We start from the raw sequence: 21,043 nt of genomic DNA on the forward strand, positions 1-21,043 counted from the left end.
TCTACACTCCATTTCAATCATTTCACCCTGTTATTACTGTATTGGGTAACACATTTCTGAACTGGCAATAACAGCAATAAACACAGAATGTCAACCAATGTGTTACAACTGTGTATTTAAAACTATGTAAAGTGTTACCCTGTATATGGTATAAGATGACAGGGGGCTTTGGTGATCAATTAAGAATGTACACTTCCTTTCCATCACTGAATGCTGTGCATTGTATATTTCATGCAAAACATGATAAAGTAGCCTACTGTATAAAGAGGTTTCAATGTCTTTATCAGATGAGAATGAGGTACTGAGCTCTTGTGATTTAAGCTGTTATGCAAAAACTGTAATCAGATGCATCCAACCACAAGGCCACAGCTGCTTGAAATGAGAGCCAATGTCACAACAAAATCAGACAACTTACTGCAATGTGTCCACAAATTACAAAAACTCATTTTCATCGTGGTCTTGCTTGGCATGAGTGATCAGTCTGGTCTCATAGACTAGACATAGCATAGTAAACAAAAATATTGGACACTCAAATTAGTATGATTTGTTACGTTTGGTATGGTTGCATAAGACAGAAAGCTACTTAAGGAAAAAACGAAAGTAGGGTGGATAGGTGGGCGTATAACGCGAACATCTAGCAATCCAAAGGTTGTGTGTTCAAATCTCATCACGGACATCTTTAGCATTTTAGCTAATTATAAACTTCGCAACTATTTACTACTTTTTAGCTACTTCCTTCCCCTAACCCTAACCTTAACCCTAACCTTAACCCCACGGCTCATAATAATGTCTGGAATGGAATCAATGGAATGGTATCAAACACATGGAAACCATGTGTTTGATGAGTTCTATACCATTCAATTTACTTTGTTTCAGACATTGCTATGAGCCCATCCTCCCCAATTAAGGTGCCACCAACCTCCTGTGCTTAACCCTAACCCCTAACCCTAACCCCTAGCCTAGCTGACGTTAGCCACCTAGCTAATGTTAGCATTAGCCACCTAGCTAACATTAGCCTAAACAACTTGGAATTCGTAACATATCATACGTATCACAAATTTGTAACATATCGTACGAATTGGAATTCGTAACATATCATACGAATTGGAATTCGTAACATATCATATGAAATAGAGGATGTACATCCACAAATTAATACATACCATACCAAATGTAAGATATTATACTAATTTGAGGGTTCTGGATTTTCGTTTACTATATTATGTCTACCCCTGAATCCAGGTTGCAGCGATGTGCATGTCACAATTGTATGTGGCCATGTCGCAATTGTAACTGACCATTGTAGTTCCTGATAAATGTGTCCGACATGTCACCTGCTCCACGTTAAGCTAAAGCCTAGGCCATGTAGGCTATGCCTTCAATCTTCTGAATATGGAGAAAAAATTACTCGTGCTAGTGAGGGACAATGTGAATAGATTTTGGTTTGCGGATTAGAATAAAACTGAAAATTAAGGCTATATTTAAAGGGAAAAACTGAGCCCATCTGGAGTAATTAGGCGTATCCATTCAATAAAGTGGCATACATTTCCACCCAAACAATAGCTGTTGGATAAAATGTTATTTTTATATATCCTGCTCCTGCTTGTTTCTAAAAATGTCTCCCCACCATTCTATTTTTCAAAGTCTCTCTCTCTGTGTCTGTCTCTCTCTCTATTAACCTTATTAGGCGTATCTTCACCCTTCATCCAGCCCAGCATCTCAGCAAGTCTGGCTTTGTGCGCTAGTCCCTCCCCTCTCTCCTCTTCCCCGTCTCTCTGCAATAGGATTCGAAGGAGAAGGAAAGGGAGGGGTCAGATACGGAGCGCGCGAGCGAGAAACAAAACGTGACTAGGCACCCAAAGAGTCCTGTTATGCAACTACTGACCTACTAACATACAATTGGAGACATTGAGAGAGTGAGGAGGAAATTGTAGCAAGTCCCCAACGTAACACGAGAAGCAGATTCAAAATAAGCGACACAGAATTCATGCTCAGATACAAGCACTAATCACAGAGCTCGCACTCTACGTGAAGCACGATCGTACATTTGAATTCGACAGACGTCGGAAATAGGAATTGTTGAACAGTAACGTGGCTGCTATATTAGGCTTCGCACTGTGGGCTTTTATTTACACATACAAGGTAAGCATTTCTTTTATATGGATTGCCTTTAAATGTCCCGTTGATTAATGTGTATAATGTTAAAGATTTATTATTAGTGAAAACAATTCAATCCAATAGTCTAATAATACCAATTTCAATGTTACTTAGTGGCACTTCGATTAGACTTTTCATCATTTTTGTTTTGCATGACTTTCAAGTACACTGACACATTGTTGCAACAGTTTTGGCACAACGGGAAGTGTTTATAACGTTGGAGACGGACGTTGAACCATATGCATTTTCTGTCAAGACATTCTTCCACCTTTAGTGGCAGAATGTATAGGTGGATGATAACGAGAAGGTTAGAAGTGGGAGCATGGAATTCCTTCAGAACAAGGAACGTTGGGTGTCAGGGGCCACAGAAAACACACATATTTGGAGTAGCTTCCCTAATTTTGTTTCCCCCCCATCATTGTAGAGTTTTGAAAAGATTGAAAGATACAATAACTTGAAATAAGGTTCAATTATTATTCTTTGTCACGGTTCAGACAGACGACCAGAGGACCACAATTGCGTCACACCAGAAAGTTTATTAAACTTAAGGGAAAAGGGAAGTAGGGAGTGAATGAAGGCTCCAGGGGTAACAGGGATCCCGTCCAATGTGCTGGATCTGTGCCCCCCCCAGTGGCAGCGATGCGTCCTATGAAGCCGGTGGTGGGTGGTCCAGAAGTCCTGGGGGGGGGGAGACACAGACACAACAGGGCGGAATGAAACAAGGCAGCAGTACAGTTCAAGGGAAATCCAAAATACGTAGTAGCAAGGCAGAAGGCTGGTCAGAGTTACCGGGATTGAAGAATAGTCAGGAGTCGTAATGGCAGAAGCAGGTCTGGATCTCCTGAGGCAGAAGAGTATCCAAAAAACAGGCAGGTCCGGGGTCACAAAACCAGGGTGAGCCAGAAGCGCGAGCAAACAGGTTCCGGGTGTGAGCTTTGCAGACGATCTGACACCGGAGAGCTGAAAGACAGGGCCTTAAATACTGGGAGAGGTAGTGGGTAATGCAGCGCAGCTGGCAGAGTAATTAGAGCAGAGCAGAGCAGGGACAGGTGGAGCTAGTTAGGCTGAGTAGAGAGAGTGGTGAGCAGAGTGGAAGAAAATTAAGGTGGTAACCCGGTGGAGTGAGAGGCCCATGACAGAACCCCCCCCCCAAGGGACGGCCCCAGAAGTCCCAAGAGCAACACCACGCCGGGCGGGAGGAGGGGAGCCGGAGGAGGGCTAGAACTCCTCCGAACGGTCCGAGTGAACGTCCTCATCCTCGGAGGAAGCCGGAGGGCCGTGGTCGGGAGATGGGACAGGTCCCGAGACAGGATCAGGCACAGGACAGGAAGCCGAGCGGGCAGGACGGTTAGGGACCCCTCTGGGGCGGCCCCTACGGATTGCAGGTTGATCAGGATGCCGTTGGTGGAAAGCGGTGATGAGAGTCCTATCCACAATCCGACTAGCTGGCACCCAGGTCCTTTCCTCAGGTCCATAGCCCTCCCAGTCAATGAGGTACTGGAGACCCCTACCCCTCCGTCTGGACCGAAGCAGGCGGCGGACGGTGTAAACCAGACCACCATCGACGAGCCGTGGAGGAGGAGGACCAGGCGCAGCAGGGACCAGCGGACTCTCATGGATGGGCTTAATCTTAGACACATGGAAAGTGGGGTGCACCCTCAGGGAATTAGGCAGTTGGAGCCGGACAGCAGTTGGGCTAATCACTCTTATGATAGGGAATGGGCCAATGAACCGAGGTGCCAGCTTCTGCGACTCCACCCTGAGTGGCAGGTTCTTCGATGACAACCACACCCTTTGACCAACATGGTAGGTGGGAGCAGGAATTCTCCGACGGTTGGCCCCGGTAGTGTAGCTGGCAACGGATCTGAGGAGTGTGGCTCGGGCTTGTGACCAGGTGCGGCGACATCGACGGGCAAAAGCAAGTGCAGATGGGCAAGTAACCTCCTCTTCCTGGCTGGCAAATAGAGGAGGCTGGTATCCATAAACACATTGGAAAGGGGACATACCGATGGCAGAGCAGGTCAGAGAATTGTGTGCGTACTCCACCCATGTCAATTGCTGCGACCAGGAGTGGGGGTTGCGTGAAGTCATGCATCGCAGTGCCTTCTCGAGCTCCTGATTAGCCCGCTCTGACTGCCCATTGGATTGGGGATGGAATCCGGAAGTCAGACTGACTGTGGCTCCCAGCAGGTGACAGAACTCCTTCCAAAAAGCGGAGGAGAATTGTGGACCACGGTCAGAAACTACATCCTTTGGCAGTCCGTGGATCCGGAAGACGTGTTCCAGGACCACCTGGGCGGTCTCCTTGGCGGTTGGGAGCTTGGGGAGGGGAATGAAGTGTGCCATCTTGCTGAAACGGTCAACGATGGTGAGAATGACGGTCATGCCCCTTGAAGGGGGCAGCCCCGTGACAAAGTCAAGGGCGATGTGAGACCAGGGACGTCTGGGCACAGGCAGGGGCTGCAGCAATCCGGCTGGGGGCTGGCAGGACGACTTGTGTTGGTTGCAGATGGGGCAGGCTTGGACGAATTCCCGTACATCCTTCCTCAGAGAGGGCCACCAGAACCTCTGGGCGAGCAGGTTGTAAGTGCGGGTGGAGCCAGGGTGACAAGCTAGGCGGGAGTCATGTCCCCACTGAACGACCTGGGACCTCAGGTCTTCGGGGACAAAAAGGCGGTCAGCTGGGCAAGTGCTGGGACCTGGCTGGTTACGGAGAGCCTCCAGCACCTGTTCCTCAACAGCCCAGGTCAGAGCTGCAACGATGCAGGGACTTGGCAGAATCGACACAGGGTCCTTGGAGGGGGTGTCATCCTTCTGGAATTGACGGGAGAGGGCGTCTGGCTTGGTGTTGCGTGATCCAGGCCGGTATGACAGAGTGAAATTAAACCTGGTGAAGAACAGGGCCCAGCGGGACTGCCTGGAGTTCAACCGTTTGGCCGTGCGGATGTACTCCAAGTTCTTATGATCGGTCCAAACGAGAAATGGAATGGTGGACCCCTCCAGCCAGTGACGCCACTCCTCCAAGGCAAGCTTCACAGCCAGCAGCTCACGGTTCCCTATGTCGTAATTGCACTCAGAGGGGGACAACCGACGTGAGAAAAAGGCACAGGGATGGAGCTTCCTATCCTCCGCAGCCCACTGAGAAATCACAGCACCAACTCCCACATCCGAGGCGTCCACCTCCACAATGAATTGCCGGTCCACATCAGGCATCTGGAGGATGGGAGCGGAGGTGAACCTCACCTTGAGGGTACTGAAGGCTTTGTCGGCTGCTGGGGTCCAGGTGAAGGGTTGCTTGGTGCTGGTTAGAGCAGTGAGAGGGGCAGCAACGGTACTGTAGTTCCGGATAAACTTCCTATAGAAGTTAGCAAACCCCAGAAACTGTTGCAGCTTCTTTCTGTTCTCCGGAACTGGCCATGAAGTGACTGCTGATACTTTGGCAGGATCCATTTGGATACTTCCCTCTGCCACTATGTACCCCAGGAAGGCCACTGTCTTGACGTGAAACTCACATTTCTCTGCCTTGGCGTAGAGGGAATTCTCCAGAAGACGATGAAGGACTTGCTGGACATGGCGGGTGTGTTCAGACAGGTTTCTGGAGTAGATTAAGATGTCATCCAGGTAAACGAAGACAAACTTGTTTAACATGTCCCGCAGTACATCATTCACTAGAGCCTGGAACACAGCAGGAGCATTGGTGAGGCCAAAAGGCATAACCAGATACTCGTAGTGGCCTGTTGGTGTATTGAATGCGGTTTTCCATTCATCTCCCTCCCGGATCCGCACTAGGTGGTAAGCGTTTCTGAGATCCAACTTGGTAAAAACAGTGGCTCCCTGGAGCAACTCAAAAGCAGAGGTGAGCAGAGGCAGAGGGTAACGGTTTTTCACTGTGATGTCGTTGAGTCCCCTGTAGTCGATGCAGGGGCGAAGAGATCCGTCCTTCTTCCCCACAAAGAAGAAGCCAGCACCAGCAGGAGATGAAGATGAACGGATTAATCCTGCGGACAGAGAGCCATTGATGTAGTCCTCCATGGACTTTCTTTCAGGAGCAGACAACGAATAAAGACGACCCTTTGGAGGAGCTGTTCCAGGGAGGAGGTCGATGGCACAGTCGTACGGTCGGTGAGGGGGCAGAGATGTGGCTCTTGCTTTGTTAAACACCTCTCTGAGACCATGGTAGCATTCTGGGACATTGGAGAGGTCAGGAGCGGAGTTAGTAGGTACTGGCCGAGGGGGTAGTGCGGCAGCAAGCAGGCAGGTTCGGTGGCAGTCCTCTCCCCACTCCCTGATCACCCCGGTCACCCAGTCGAGCTGAGGGTTGTGCCGGCGGAGCCATGGGTAACCCAGGATGAGGGGTTGGCCTGGAGAGGGGAGCAGGTGAAACTGGATAGTTTCTTGATGGTTTCCGGACAGACCCATCGAGACCGGGGCCGTGACATGAGTGACCGATCCGAGTAAGTGTCCGTCCAGTGCCCGGGCAGGAATAGGAGGTGTCAAACGGAGGTTCTCCAGTCCCAGTTGGCGTGCCAGCTTGATGTCCATTATGTTGGCTTCGGCGCCAGAATCCACCAGAGCAGCCAGGGTGTGAGTTGAGTCAGAGAGGCGGAGGTGAACTTGCAGCAGGGGTTTGCGGTCGGAGGACTGGATGGTCATTGAACTCAACCGGACTCCCCCTATGCCCGGTGAGCTTCGGCCCTTTAAAGGGCAGGTTACCACACGATGTCCATCACCTCCACAATAGAGGCAGAGGTTTGAGGTGAAGCGGCGCTGGCGCTCTGCAGGAGTGAGAGAGGCTCGCCCAATCTCCATAGGCTCAGACTGATCAAGCTGACCTGGGTGAGTGGCAGTAGATGACAGGAGCCCAGTCGGATCTCTCCGAATGCCGGTAGTAGGTGGACCTTGGCGCCCCCTCTCACGACGACGGGTCTGTATCCTTCTGTCGATCCTGACAGTCAGTGCGATGGCTTCATCAAGAGTGGAAGGCAGTTCATGGGAGACCAACTCGTCCTTGATATAGTCAGCCAAACTATGGAAGAACGCGTCCACCAACGATGGTGTGTTCCAAGAACTTCGTCTAGCCAGGGTTCGGAAGTCGATGGAATGGTCTGCGACTGTACGTCTGCCTTGTCGAATACTGAACAGTTCACGAGACGCCTCTGCGGTGGGTGAATCCAGGTCAAACACCTTCAGCATCTCCTCAGCAAACAGGTCGAAGGTTGCACATGCGGGGGTTTGACGTTCGAACTCTGCTGTTCCCCAGAGTCGAGCTCGGCCCGTCAGGTGAGTGATGGCATACCCAACTTTAGCCCCCTCCGTGGCGAAGGTCCTTGGCTGCAAGGAGAACTGAAGTCGGCAGCTAGTCAGGAATGGCCGGACCTGGGTTGAATCGCCGTTGAACCGCTCGGGGTTTCCAATCTTGGGTTCCGGAGCAGCGGCTGCAATGACCGGGGCAGGTAACTCGGGGGCAGGGCTGGTGGGCAGACTGGCTGGGGTAAGGTTGGTGAGGAGTTGAATGATCATGGCGAGTTGTTGTTGCTGCTGCTGGAACTGCTGCTCATGCTCATCGGTTTCCATGTCGGGGAAAGTGTGCGCTGAGTCCATAATGTTCAGATCGTACTGTCACGGTTCAGACAGACGACCAGAGGACCACAATTGCGTCACACCAGAAAGTTTATTAAACTTAAGGGAAAAGGGAAGTAGGGAGTGAATGAAGGCTCCAGGGGTAACAGGGATCCCGTCCAATGTGCTGGATCTGTGCCCCCCCCAGTGGCAGCGATGCGTCCTATGAAGCCGGTGGTGGGTGGTCCAGAAGTCCTGGGGGGGGGGAGACACAGACACAACAGGGCGGAATGAAACAAGGCAGCAGTACAGTTCAAGGGAAATCCAAAATACGTAGTAGCAAGGCAGAAGGCTGGTCAGAGTTACCGGGATTGAAGAATAGTCAGGAGTCGTAATGGCAGAAGCAGGTCTGGATCTCCTGAGGCAGAAGAGTATCCAAAAAACAGGCAGGTCCGGGGTCACAAAACCAGGGTGAGCCAGAAGCGCGAGCAAACAGGTTCCGGGTGTGAGCTTTGCAGACGATCTGACACCGGAGAGCTGAAAGACAGGGCCTTAAATACTGGGAGAGGTAGTGGGTAATGCAGCGCAGCTGGCAGAGTAATTAGAGCAGAGCAGAGCAGGGACAGGTGGAGCTAGTTAGGCTGAGTAGAGAGAGTGGTGAGCAGAGTGGAAGAAAATTAAGGTGGTAACCCGGTGGAGTGAGAGGCCCATGACATTCTTTGGATTAATTCCGCTATTTTTAGTAACAAAATTAAGGACATTTATTTCAGCGACATAAATTAATAGAGATAACCTATTGTAAATATATTATATAAAGACAATTCAGTATATATATAATATTATGAAAATGTTACTTTAAATGCTTGTGAGTTAAAAGGACACCGTTATGACACGAAACGTGGCCCTTTGGGTTAGGCTATGAGTCCATGCGAGGCAACTGAAGAAAAAAAACCTGTCGGTCTACACCTGGACTCATGAGTAGACGTAACATAGTAAAGTGAATCCGGGACACTTCAATTACTATGTAATGTTTCGTATGGTATGTATTCATTTGTGGATGGCCATCATCCATTTCGTATGATATGTTACAAATTCCAATTCATATGATATGTTACGAATTCCAATTTGTTGTGGCTAAAGTTAGCTAGGTGCCTAATGCTAACATTAGCTAAGTGGCTAACGTCAGCTAGCTAGGGGTTAGGGTTAAGGTTGGGGACAAGGTTAACATTAGGTTAAAGGGTTAAGGTTAGGGGAAGGGTAACTAACATGCTAAGTAGTTGAAAAGTATTGAAAGTAGTAAGTAGTTGCAAAGTTGCTAATTGCTCAAATGCTAAAGTTGTCCATGATGAGATTCAAACATGCAACCTTTGGGTTGCTAGATGTTCGCATTATACGCCCACCCATCCATACTACTTTTGTTTTTGCCTTAAGTAACCTTCGGTCTTTGTAACAATACCAAACGCAACATGTACTTATTTGATTGTCCCGGATTTACGTTTACTATGTTACTTCTAGTCTTATCAGACCAGGCTGGTCTGAGGCAATGACTGTCTGAGGACAGTTGTAGTAAGTAGTTATTTGTGAAAGGTTATCACGGGTGTTAGCCAACCCGTTAACCCTTCCCCTGCTTAGTGGGGCAAACTGAATCTAGAGCAAAGGCTACTGGAATATTGTGCTGTCCTACATCTCTGAAAACATTGTTTTGGATATGAATGATGAAATCTAAAGTATTGGCTGTTTCTGTAAGGTGAGCTGGATGGATATACTGGGTATGATTATGTATGTCCTTATTTAGGCTACTGGGTCAAATGTGAGCCTATCTCAAAGTCGTGACAAGTTGTTGAAGTAGCCTATGGGTGGCGAATGCAATTGGGCAACAAGCTATGAGCAGGAAACTTGCATTTGCCTTGAATGACTTCCCCGGGGATCTGATTAAATATGAAAAAGGTACATTTATCAGAGACACAACAAAGAGTAGTGGTATGTTGAAGAGGGCAGAAAACTTGTGTTGTGACGTGGATATGTGCCTGCCCTGTAGCATATTAGTTATATTGGGAAACAATTTTAGACAATGTAACCCTCTACAGCAACTATGTAACATGTGCATTATAGTCTACATTTCCGTATCAGCAACACTTGCATGTCCATCTCAATTTATAGCCTATGCAGTTATTAGGCTACATGCATATAATAATTAATACTGCACACACTTGTTGTAACTTGTCTTATAAAAGACCATCCTGCTCAATCTGAATGTTGAAAGTACCCCCTCACTGCACGTGGGAATGATTGTGGAATGAGTGCCGCCGCCCGGTGCCCGCAGCTCATGCATTTGTTGTTTAGTGATGGCATGCGCACTTGTGTCTAGCCTACTGTTAGCTATAGCTGCTATAGGATTACTTTTGGTGCCGCGGTAAGGGTGTAGGCTATTGACGCTGTTAATGTTTTTATGAAAAGTCATACGGGAATTATGTCTCACGAAAAGTTAATCAATACCATGTAGGTTAGAATATAGCCTATGGTATAGGTGTTCTATGTACAATGGGAAATTACGCAAAGCATTTGGTTATGCGTTCAATTTTTGTACCACGTTGCACTTTTAGATTCAGCTAAAGGCTCTAGAAGTTGTGCGGGTTGCATAATAAATCATTTAAGAAATTATAACATATTAGGCAGGGGAGATGATGCAATCAGCGGAAACCCATAGCCTCTATTGTGCTTTGCTGAGGAGGGCTAATTGTTTGGCGCATACGGTGGACCGCTATGCCAGCTCCAAATGTAGGTCACATTAGTCATTACATTTTACATTTTAGTCATTTAGCAGACGCTCTTATCCAAAGCGACTTACAGTTAGTGCATACATTAGTCATTACAGGGAGGGGGGATGTGCTGCAGAGCCCCTATAATACCAGAATAAAAACCTACCTAAATAAATCCTAGCTGGTTTAACAAAGACACCAACCCATTCATGCAGAACAGAAACACTGATGGGCAGCAGATAAACGCGCCTAATAAACAGTTCGGGTTTCCTTCATATCATAGTGATACACAATTAGAAACATATTCGTTTAGCCTTTTTTCAATTAACTTCAATCCTCACCTTTCTGTGCCACACCCCTTTTCTGTAGGATTCATGAACCTTTCCATACATTGCTTATAATTGCAATGCAATGATCAGCTGTTATATTCCTTATTGGATTAGTAGGCTATTGCCAAAAACATGGTAATAACATGGCTATAATTATCATGAGGATGAGATGACCTTTGTTTCACTAGAGCAGCTTACACAATGTCTTGTTTCACTCCTATTGTAGTTGATGGTAAACAATGTGGAGTGGGGTTTATCCTGACCCTCCTGACATTCTCAGGGTTTCCTGGCACAATGAAAGATAATAGAAGATATAGTAGGTGCTTTGTTATTGTGCTGCTGTGGCTGGGAGGGAGAGGCAGAGAAGTAGGCCAAGGGAGCACATGTGACTGAGGAAACACATGGTCTGCACTAGGCCTATCTTTTTTTCCTTTTTAAGAGAGGCTGATATGGCTGTGTTTATGGAACAAGGAGTTGGCTTGGAACTCCGCCTGCCTGTCCGAGAATTTTTACTTTTTCTTGGAAAGATAAACCCATTCTTGGAATTAGGGTTGGACGATATTTGGGGAGACCTCTTCTACGATGTGCTACTCCAAATATCGCGATATCCAATATAATAGTTTTTCACCGTTAATGACTAAATAGTTCTAGACTGTGCAATTTTTGTACTTATTTACAATGTTATAGTCGCATTCTCGTTAAATAATCTTAGTGTGCCGGAAAAAAATAAGGCTTAGTTAATTCATTTAGACTTCATTTTCAACATATAGATACAGCCTAATGGATAAAACTTTCAGATCAAATAGAGTATAGTCTTGCACATCATGATATATCCTCAATGTCAAATGTCACGATATTCTATTTAATCATATATCGTCCCAAACCTACTTGGAATTTGGGAAAAGGCCAGCCCTCCACGTGCCATCCATTTGCATTCTTCCCCCCTGGGGACAGTTCAGTTCCTCAGTCTCAGTGAAATATTGCACCCCGGTCTGGCCGCCTCCCCCTTATTTTACACATGCTCCCATTACTTTTAAGAGCTCAACAAAAACACGCTTTTGAACTCAAGCCCCACCAAATTTAGCTTTGTGTGGTTGTTTGGGCCCAATAATTGTAAATGGCAACTTTTAGATTCTCTTTGATCACTTCACAAATGTAACCAAGCCCTAGACAGTGTCCTGTGGTAGAATTACTTTATATTTGTTAAATATAAAAAGGACGTGTGCTGATGTTAAACAGTGATATCAGTAATGGATTCATACTCTGATGAGATGCAGCTTTTTGTTCACCTTTTATCATGAAATTGGACATAGAATTAATTATGATCTACCACAAGAGTAGGAGTGTTCCATTGAAATACAGAGCCTCGTAAGCATATTGGATGGGTGAAAAGGGCAGCAGTAGAAATTCTTACTAATTGACATTTGTTCTGGCAGGTCACACTACATTTTCCATAAAAACACATGAAGCTTGCATTGGCAATCACGACCTCAGTACCCTGCGGTTAGTTATTTGATACACTATAATGTGGATGGGTTTGAGGCTTAGTTAGATGTTTTGATGAACAGGGAAGGGTGGCACGCTGTGCTTGGGTGGGATTCACACTTATTATGATGGTCTATTCCTGTAGCTGTAGTGTGAGACTAAGAGCTTGTGATGCATTAATCAGCAAACACTCCAGCTCCATTCATGTCTCCAGCTAATTCCAAGTCAATCCGTTTGCGCAGAGGGAGTGTGTTGTTCGATGAGGAGGGATTGATGTTGACATGATTAGTTGCCCCCTTTTTTTATTTTGTTGCCATGGGTGATATGTTGTTAACGCTGGTAGAGTACCAAGTTTCTTTACATCCTGCGAGGTGCTATCATCTGAGCTAATTTTTCCCTTTCTTTTGTCTATCTTCCCTCAATCTCTTTGTCCCTCTCTCTGTGCATCTTTCACCTCTATAAATAGAGTACTCTCTAATTCTCTGTCTCTCTCTCCCTGCCTCACCCGTGGTTCCACTGACCTATATTCCAGCGTGCCGTGTAGGCACTAGTCAGAGCCAGTGTTTACTGAGTGGTCCCTGGTTTCTGTGGTCTTTCCACTCTTTCCCTCCTGCCACACAGCCACAAGCAAATGGCTCATGGGAATGATGACCTTAAAGTACTGCATTTAGCAGTGCATGAACCCTGGCCCTGTCTCAACCGTTTTTCCAGGCATAATCGTAGCCTATATCCCTATTTAGTCTCTACTGCATCATGGGACCCAAATTACCCATACCTAGAAGGCTTGTCATCATTTTGTGGGAAGCAAAACATTTTGAATGTAAGAACTATGAGTATAATATCCCATCTAGATTTGCGCTCGTTTTGTTGCTGAATTGTGCATGGAAAGAAATATTGGTGTTGAACCCACATTTTAAAAAGTGTAGAGCAGTTGGTAGTTATGTAATATTGCCCCAGACTCCTGGGAGATTATAAACTGGGTTGTTTGAGCCCTGAATGCTGATTGGCTGACAGGCATGGTATATCAGACCATATACCACGGGTATGACAAAACATGTAATTTTACTGCTCTAATTATGTTGGTAACCAGTTTATAATCGCAATAAGGCACCTCAGGGGTTTGTGGGATATGGCCAATATACACTAAGGGCTGTATCCAGGCACTCCGTGTTGCGTCATGCGTAAGAACAGCCCTTAGCCGTGGTATATTGGCCATATACCACACCCCCTCAGACCTTATTGCTTAAATATAACCCATGGGGGAAAAACAGATTATGAGATTACGGAGGCAGAGAGAATCAGTGTGTCTCAACTCATGTTGTTCAGTAAGAAAATGAGAATAAATGAGGCAGGGAAGTAGGGATGAAACAACTCCTGTTGGCCAGTAACCAATTTGATTTAAGTCATTTGATTTGAAAGCATACAAGACCAGTTTAATGGAATCATGGAACAAGGAAACATAGTCTGAATGAGTTACCTCAGAAATGTTCTAGGAAGAATCCATTCTCAGATGCCTGTTGAATTCCTTTGCTTGCCTCAAGTCTGCTAAATGACGTAAATGTAAATGTAAGTCACCAATATGGAATGTCATGTCTATTGAATCAGTTAGTCAGCAACACAGATAAAATAGGCTAACTGGTACACAACCAGCAGAGACAAATTGGAAAACATGAAAAGAGACACTGGAAAAGCCATTTGGCTTATTAATGAAAATCATACTTAAGAGATTTGGCTAGTGACACATCTGTCTCTGTTTAGCTCATTACCAGGAGGGTCCCTGCTGAGCAGGTTCCCAGACACTTGATAGTTATGAGGCTGACCACCCTGGTGTCATAATTCAAGAGAGCTTGGCACATTCTCCAGCCCCCTCCTTCCTGAGACTTGACCTATATTCATGAATTAACCCCCCACCTCCTCATCCGCCCTTACCTTAAAATCCTCTGCCCTCTCCACCTCTTTTCCTTGGCGGGGAACCTTTGTCTGTCTTCATTCACCACCAGGAACTGGTTGTCCAAATAGAATGTGTTCTTTACGGTTATTACAATTATAGTAAATTCTCAAATTCATGATGATTTCTATGTAAACGTAGTGGGCTGTTTCTTAATCTGGTTGCTTTGGAATCTTTGTTCCTGACCTAGAATTCTAAAATGGAATGAGGGGAAGCCCACACCCACTGCACCTGGGCGATTCACTGTTCTGGCTCTTAAAATACATCTGCCTGAAATACTATTTAGAGCAGCCATGAAATAAGTCAATAATTGCTGTTTAAAGCCTACAAATTCAATGTCCAATCATTCCATGTGTTCGAATGATGTAATTTCGGGTAGTGTTACTGTTTCTGAATTTACATGGTAATCATTTGCTCTCGACTTGGTTGCCAGACATGCAGTTATGATTACAAAGGTGTAATGTCTTACTCAGAAAAAGATAGTAACTCAGAAACTACTATATTGGCATCATGTTTATTACACCATGCAAGTCAACATCAACATGCAGGGCTAAAGGCGTCCGCATGCTTCCCATCTTAAACAGTTCTGAAGAGTTTGTGCATACATTTTGTGTAAGGGTACAGGTTTTTTCTCATGGCAAGGCGAAGTCGGTAGCTGAAGTCTACGCCCCTCCATTGATCAACAGTAGGGATTCTTCAATAAAGTCTTTGTTGTCATTCAACAAGAGATTAATCGTTTTCATGCACATTTTCTCATTGAGAAATACTGCACCAAACATCTCAGTTAGATGTAAAATTGCGCGACTAAGATCTCTGCAAAAAAGTCACAATTAAATGACAGATTTCCTGATTAATTCGGACTATTTTGAGGAAGTGTATACTGCCAACGGCATCTCAAAATGGACAAACAGTACTATTGCTGCTTTTTTTCTAGTTTTCCAAGCGAAGGTATTTTAAGGGAGTATGCAAGCACACTCATTCGGTTCGCCTAGCCGAATTTGGCTGGGCACCAGCTGAACTGAAGCCTGCTGACGCCTTAAGGGTAAGGGGTCATGGACCACAGACAGAGAAGCTCAATAGAAGGGCCATGAGGTCAGACAGTGGTTACTAGGGTCTAGTGAATATTCACTGGTTGCCAGGGGTAACAATTCAGTCAAAGCCAGATGCAGAACATAGCAGGAGGATGTGAGAAGGAGGATGTGAAAGCAGGAGGATGTGAGAAGGAGCGTATTGTTAATTATCCCTCAAAATTATTTGATCACCAGGCATGCCAAAACCTAAATTGGACTTCATTAACAATGACATAAAGAAGATATTATTCCTTCAAAATCTGAATGCATAGCGGTCGACAGCAGTCCACGAGGATTAAGAATTTTGCCTTTTCTTTCTTTGTCTCTTCAGCCTTTCATCTTGCAACCTACTGGAGAAGGAGAGGCAGCGCCCTTCCCAAGAGACTGACAAGCCGAGATGGACTGAGTGACCTACATCCTGCAACACGCCTGGAGCAGTAGGGCACATCTCTGTCTGCTCAGCACAGCGCAATCGCAAAAAGATAGAAAAATAAAAAACAAAGAAAATAAGGTCAGAGAATCACTCAGCGAAGCTCGTCATTCTCCACTCCAGGAATTCTTTTTTTTTCTCTCTCTACAAGGCAGCTTTGACCCACTTTTCTGTGAGAAAGCTGAAGAGACTTGCCTAGAGAAAGGCGGAACATACATTGGATAAATGAGGGGAATTAACGCAGAGTTCCACCTTTTCTTGATCTTCTTGGCCAACGTAGACACTTGAACTATAAGCTCATTCATTCAGTGACATATAGCTGAATCACACCCGTTCTTATCACCCCATTCCTTGAGGTTCTTTTCCAGTGGTTGTAGCAATATTCCAAACTGGCCTCCACTGAGCAACAATGGAAAGCCTGAATTCACAACTCCAATCAGCAAGCTCAGAAAATAACCTGGACAACCTAGAGACATACTCTAACTACGAAGAGTCTCTCCCATCGCCCCAAGGAACCCCCTCTCGCCAGGGGCATCTCATCAAGCCCAAGCCCAAGCCCAGCATGAGTTGCAGACGCAAGCGTGAGTTCATCTCTGATGAAAAGAAGGATGCCTCCTACTGGGAGAAGCGCCGTAAGAACAACGAGGCGGCCAAACGCTCCAGGGAGAAGCGCCGACTGAACGACATGGTGTTGGAGAACCGCGTCATGGTGCTGAACGATGAGAACTGCCGCCTGAAGACGGAGCTGCTGCAGCTGAAGCTGCGCTTTGGCCTTATCAGCACTGCCTCCTACATGGAGAAGAGCCAGCAGCTCACTAGTGGAGTCAACAATGGAGGCAATGGGGGATCCTCCACATCCTCCTCCAACTACTACTCCAGCGGCTACTCCAGCAGCTCCCAGGTGATGATGAACTCTGACTCCTCTGAGACTGAGCAGTCAGGCAGCGGGGGGGGACATAGTCAACTGGTGACGTACTCCCCACATGGGTCCCTCTCAGACATGTCAGACAGGTCCTCCCGAGACAGCCCAGAGCCTACAGTCTACGAGATCAAGCAGGAGGAAAGCAGCCTGGAGATGGACATTGGAAGCAGCATGTTCAACGTCCACCATAGCCTGTCCTCCACACATCACCAGGAGGAGATGGCGTCAGTCTACAGCAGCCAACAGCACCACTCCCACTCCTACCACCACCAGGAGAGCATCACCAGCCAGACCAGTCAGGCCCCTCCACCCACCCAACAGAGGAGTGTCATCCTCTACCGCTCCAGTAGTGCCTCCTACCCTGTGGAGAGCCAAAGGCAGCAGGACATGGATCAACAGACAGCCCAACAGCAGAGTGCTCAGGCCAGCCGTCTGGCCCAGGCTCGAGAGGGCCACACGGAGAGCTCAGAGAGACTGGCAGAGGTGACCAAGCAGATGGAGAGGAAGACGTTAGACTCCCCTCCGTACCACTACTCAGACTGCCACAGCGAGGCAGGAGAGAGGCAGGTGTACAGAGCTCTGCAACAGGAGCAAAAGACCCAGAGGGGCCTCGCTCCAGACATCCTCCAAAAACAGGAGGCAGTCACGTCCCACCTGTACCACAACCAGGCTAGTCACTGCTACCTCAGCGCCCAGGACGAGGAGCCCCCCATACTGACCTATGAGGGCGGGGCCAGGAATGAGGGGTACTATCAGGAACACTCAACCTCAGGCAAAGACACCTCCTCTAGTGACAATGACCCCCGCAGCTCTGACAAGGAGGCCTCCACGGACGACGAGTCCCCATCCTCCTCCTTCTCTGACACCGGGAGCTACCTCCAGCACCTGTCTGTCTCACACCAGCCAGGGTCCCCTCTGCCCTCCCCTCAGGGCTCCTCCCAATGCCAAAACGGGGATGCCCAGGCAGAGGTTAAGGGCACTGCCCTGCCCCACAAACTGCGTCTCAAACACAAAGCCATGAGCTCCCAGCAGGACTCTCCACCCACCCCTCCTCCTTCCTCTATCCTACCCCTGCCCCAGCACCCTTACCTGGCCCTCACGCAGCAGCAGAGCGGCAAAGAGAGGGAGAGTGAGAGCCAGCCCCCCACAGGGTTCTGTAAGCAGCAGTCCTCAGCTGAGTCAAGGAAGGAAAGTGGGAAAAAGGAGGAGTCAAGCGGACGCCATAACAACAGACGAGACTAAGTGTCTCTAGAACACTTGAGGGCAACACAAATATGTTGAGGTTCCTTACATTGTGAGGTGTCTCTGATGCTGCCTTAGAACAAAATACGTTCTTTCCCTTTCCCGTCCTCAGTCTCAATCCACTATCATCCCTTTACCCCCATCTACACCCCCCTCACCTTCAAGCCCTGGGACTAAAAAGCTGTACTTGCTAACTAAAGCCCAAAACAGGGCTGGACATCTGGGTGAACTGTATTATATTTGTATATATTGTATAGATTTTTCAATTCTTGCATCTTCTCCATAATTACAGGACTTTTGTTTATAAATGAGAGGAGGGAAGAAACTCTTTCATATCATTTTTCAACAAGATTCATTTTAAATCGTCAAACCACAGTTGGTCATTTCAAATGAGAATATAAGTTGACCATTATTGGAACTATACCTGCACATCTGGCTTTAGACAAACATAGCAGCAACGTTCTGGGAACATTCCCTTGACCAAAGATGCAACACAACGAGAAGTTTCATCCCTCTTCCCTAACCCTACCTCTAGCAATCCATATTTTCCCTTCCCATCTCCATGATCTCACACAGCCCATCCATTGTCTTTCAAGCACTTGGTTTGTATATTACTGTGATATATAAATATACCAATAATTTATACATATATTTTTTCAAACAAAACAAACAAAAATATGCGACAAACTGTTGAGGCAAGAAAGGATTTGGACGTTATCATCCTGTTTTTGTCAGAATTACTGTACAGTCACATTGTCTACTGTTGCAAACACCACTTAAATTAAAACGCCTTTAATGTAATCACTTGTTAACTCTGTTTACAGAAACATGGCCAATAACTTTTAATGCAGCTTGCCTGTTGTTACGGTAGATCTTTAAGATCTTAGACAGCATTCAATCAAAGTCAATCTGAGACAGAACTAGGCTACTGGCCTAAAGTTTAGCAGTATCAACAGTCTAGACTTCCACTGTTCCCATCTCTTAGCTCAATGTACTGATTCATATGCCCACCACTGCAGAAAAGCCCATAGGAACATAGACTAAAATATGAATCTGTAGAAAGATATAAAAGCTCAAGTTACAGTGGGGAAAAAAAGTATTTAGTCAGCCACCAATTGTGCAAGTTCTCCCACTTAAAAAGATGAGAGAGGCCTGTAATTTTCATCATAGGTACACGTCAACTATGACAGACAAATTGAGTATTTTTTTCTCCAGAAAATCACATTGTAGGATTTTTAATGAATTTATTTGCAAAATATGGTGGAAAATAAGTATTTGGTCACCTACAAACAAGCAAGATTTCTGGCTCTCACAGACCTGTAACTTCTTCTTTAAGAGGCTCCTCTGTCCTCCACTCGTTACCTGTATTAATGGCACCTGTTTGAACTTGTTATCAGTATAAAAGACACCTGTCCACAATCTCAAACCGTCACACTCCAAACTCCACTATGGCCAAGACCAAAGAGCTGTCAAAGGACACCAGAAACAAAATTGTAGACCTGCACCAGGCTGGGAAGACTGAATCTGCAATAGGTAAGCAGCTTGGTTTGAAGAAATCAACTGTGGGAGCAATTATTAGGAAATGGAAGACATACAAGACCACTGATAATCTCCCTCGATCTGGGGCTCCACGCAAGATCTCACCCCGTGGGGTCAAAATGATCACAAGCAAAAATTCCAGAACCACATGGGGGGACCTAGTGAATGACCTGCAGAGAGCTGGGACCAAAGTAACAAAGCCTACCATCAGTAACACACTACGCCGCCAGGGACTCAAATCCTGCTGTGCCAGACGTGTCCCCCTGCTTAAGCCAGTACATGTCCAGGCCCGTCTGAAGTTTGCTAGAGTGCATTTGGATGATCCAGAAGAGGATTGGGAGAATGTCATATGGTCAGATGAAACCAAAATATAACTTTTTGGTAAAAACTCAACTCGTCGTGTTTGTAGGACAAAGAATGCTGAGTTGCATCCAAAGAACACCATACCTACTGTGAAGCATGGGGGTGGAAACATCATGCTTTGGGGCTGTTTTTCTGCAAAGGGACCAGGACGACTGATCCGTGTAAAGGAAAGAATGAATGGGGCCATGTATCGTGAGATTTTGAGTGAAAACCTCCTTCCATCAGCAAGGTCATTGAAGATGAAACGTGGCTGGGTCTTCAGCATGACAATGATCCCAAACACACCGCCCGGGCAACGAAGGAGTGGCTTCGTAAGAAGCATTTCAAGGTCCTGGAGTGGCCTAGCCAGTCTCCAGTTCTCAACCCCATAGAAAATCTTTGGAGGGAGTTGAAAGTCTGTGTTGCCCAGCGACAGCCCCAAAACATCACTGCTCTAGAGGAGATCTGCATGGAGGAATGGGCCAAAATACCAGCAACAGTGTGTGAAAACCTTGTGAAGACTTACAGAAAACGTTTGACCTGTGTCATTGCCAACAAAGGGTATATAACAAAGTATTGAGAAACTTTTGTTATTGACCAAATACTTATTTTCCACCATAATTTGCAAATAAATTCATAAAAAATCCTACAATGTGATTTTCTGGATTTCTTTTTCTCATTTTGTCTGTCATAGTTGACGTGTACCTATGATGAAAATTACAGGCCTCTCTCATCTTTTTAAGTGGGAGAACTTGCACAATTGGTGGCTGACTAAATACTTTTTTCCCCCACTGTATAACCATAAAGTGGAGACATATAGGGGTGGGAGTTCTTTTAAATATAGTAATATAATCTAAATGATATCTGTATGATATTTTAACCCTGAGTGAGGTCACCTAGTCTCCTCAGCAAATCAACACACTACACAATGCACTGAGCTCAGAACCTCAAGCTTAAGTCCTATTTGAAATGTTGTGGTCTGACCTGACTGCCCTAGAGACACAGAGTTAAACCCAGATACTAGCTAATTGGATCTCTGAAACAGAGTCTAATTTACTATATTACACAAATAGCCCATGACTAAAGAAAAACCTGGTTTAGAATTAATCAGAGCTATTCCAAGTAAGTTTAGTAAAAACCAAGGACAATCTCTACTTTGTTAGTGAAATTGGGATTTCCCCTTTTTCCAATGTGCCTCTGTAGTGTAATACATGGGGCATCCACCCCCGGCCTTTGTTTTCCTCGTATTGGGTGACAATGA

The 21,043-nt window shown here is 46.2% G+C and overlaps 1 protein-coding gene across 2 annotated transcripts; it reads left to right on the plus strand.

The window, feature by feature from the left end:
• The first annotated feature begins 1,931 nt into the window (after window positions 1-1,931).
• On the plus strand, window positions 1,932-18,985 carry LOC311100625 (uncharacterized protein). 2 transcript variants are annotated; one of them, XM_084141551.1, is made up of 2 exons: window positions 1,932-2,142; window positions 15,639-18,985. In XM_084141551.1, exon 2 carries the CDS (start codon window positions 16,147-16,149, stop codon window positions 17,899-17,901), a length of 1,755 nt encoding a protein of 584 aa, XP_083997677.1. In that variant the 5' UTR covers window positions 1,932-2,142; window positions 15,639-16,146; the 3' UTR covers window positions 17,902-18,985. The 2 variants fall into 2 exon arrangements, with proteins under 2 accessions (XP_083997677.1, XP_083997678.1); XM_084141552.1 differs by lacking the exon at window positions 1,932-2,142 and adding an exon at window positions 8,701-8,755.
• The last annotated feature ends 2,058 nt before the right edge of the window (window positions 18,986-21,043 follow it).

The sequence above is a fragment of the Coregonus lavaretus genome (genome assembly GCF_964263955.1).
Source record: "Coregonus lavaretus genome assembly, chromosome: 2".
Classification (NCBI taxonomy): Eukaryota; Metazoa; Chordata; class Actinopteri; order Salmoniformes; family Salmonidae; genus Coregonus; species Coregonus lavaretus.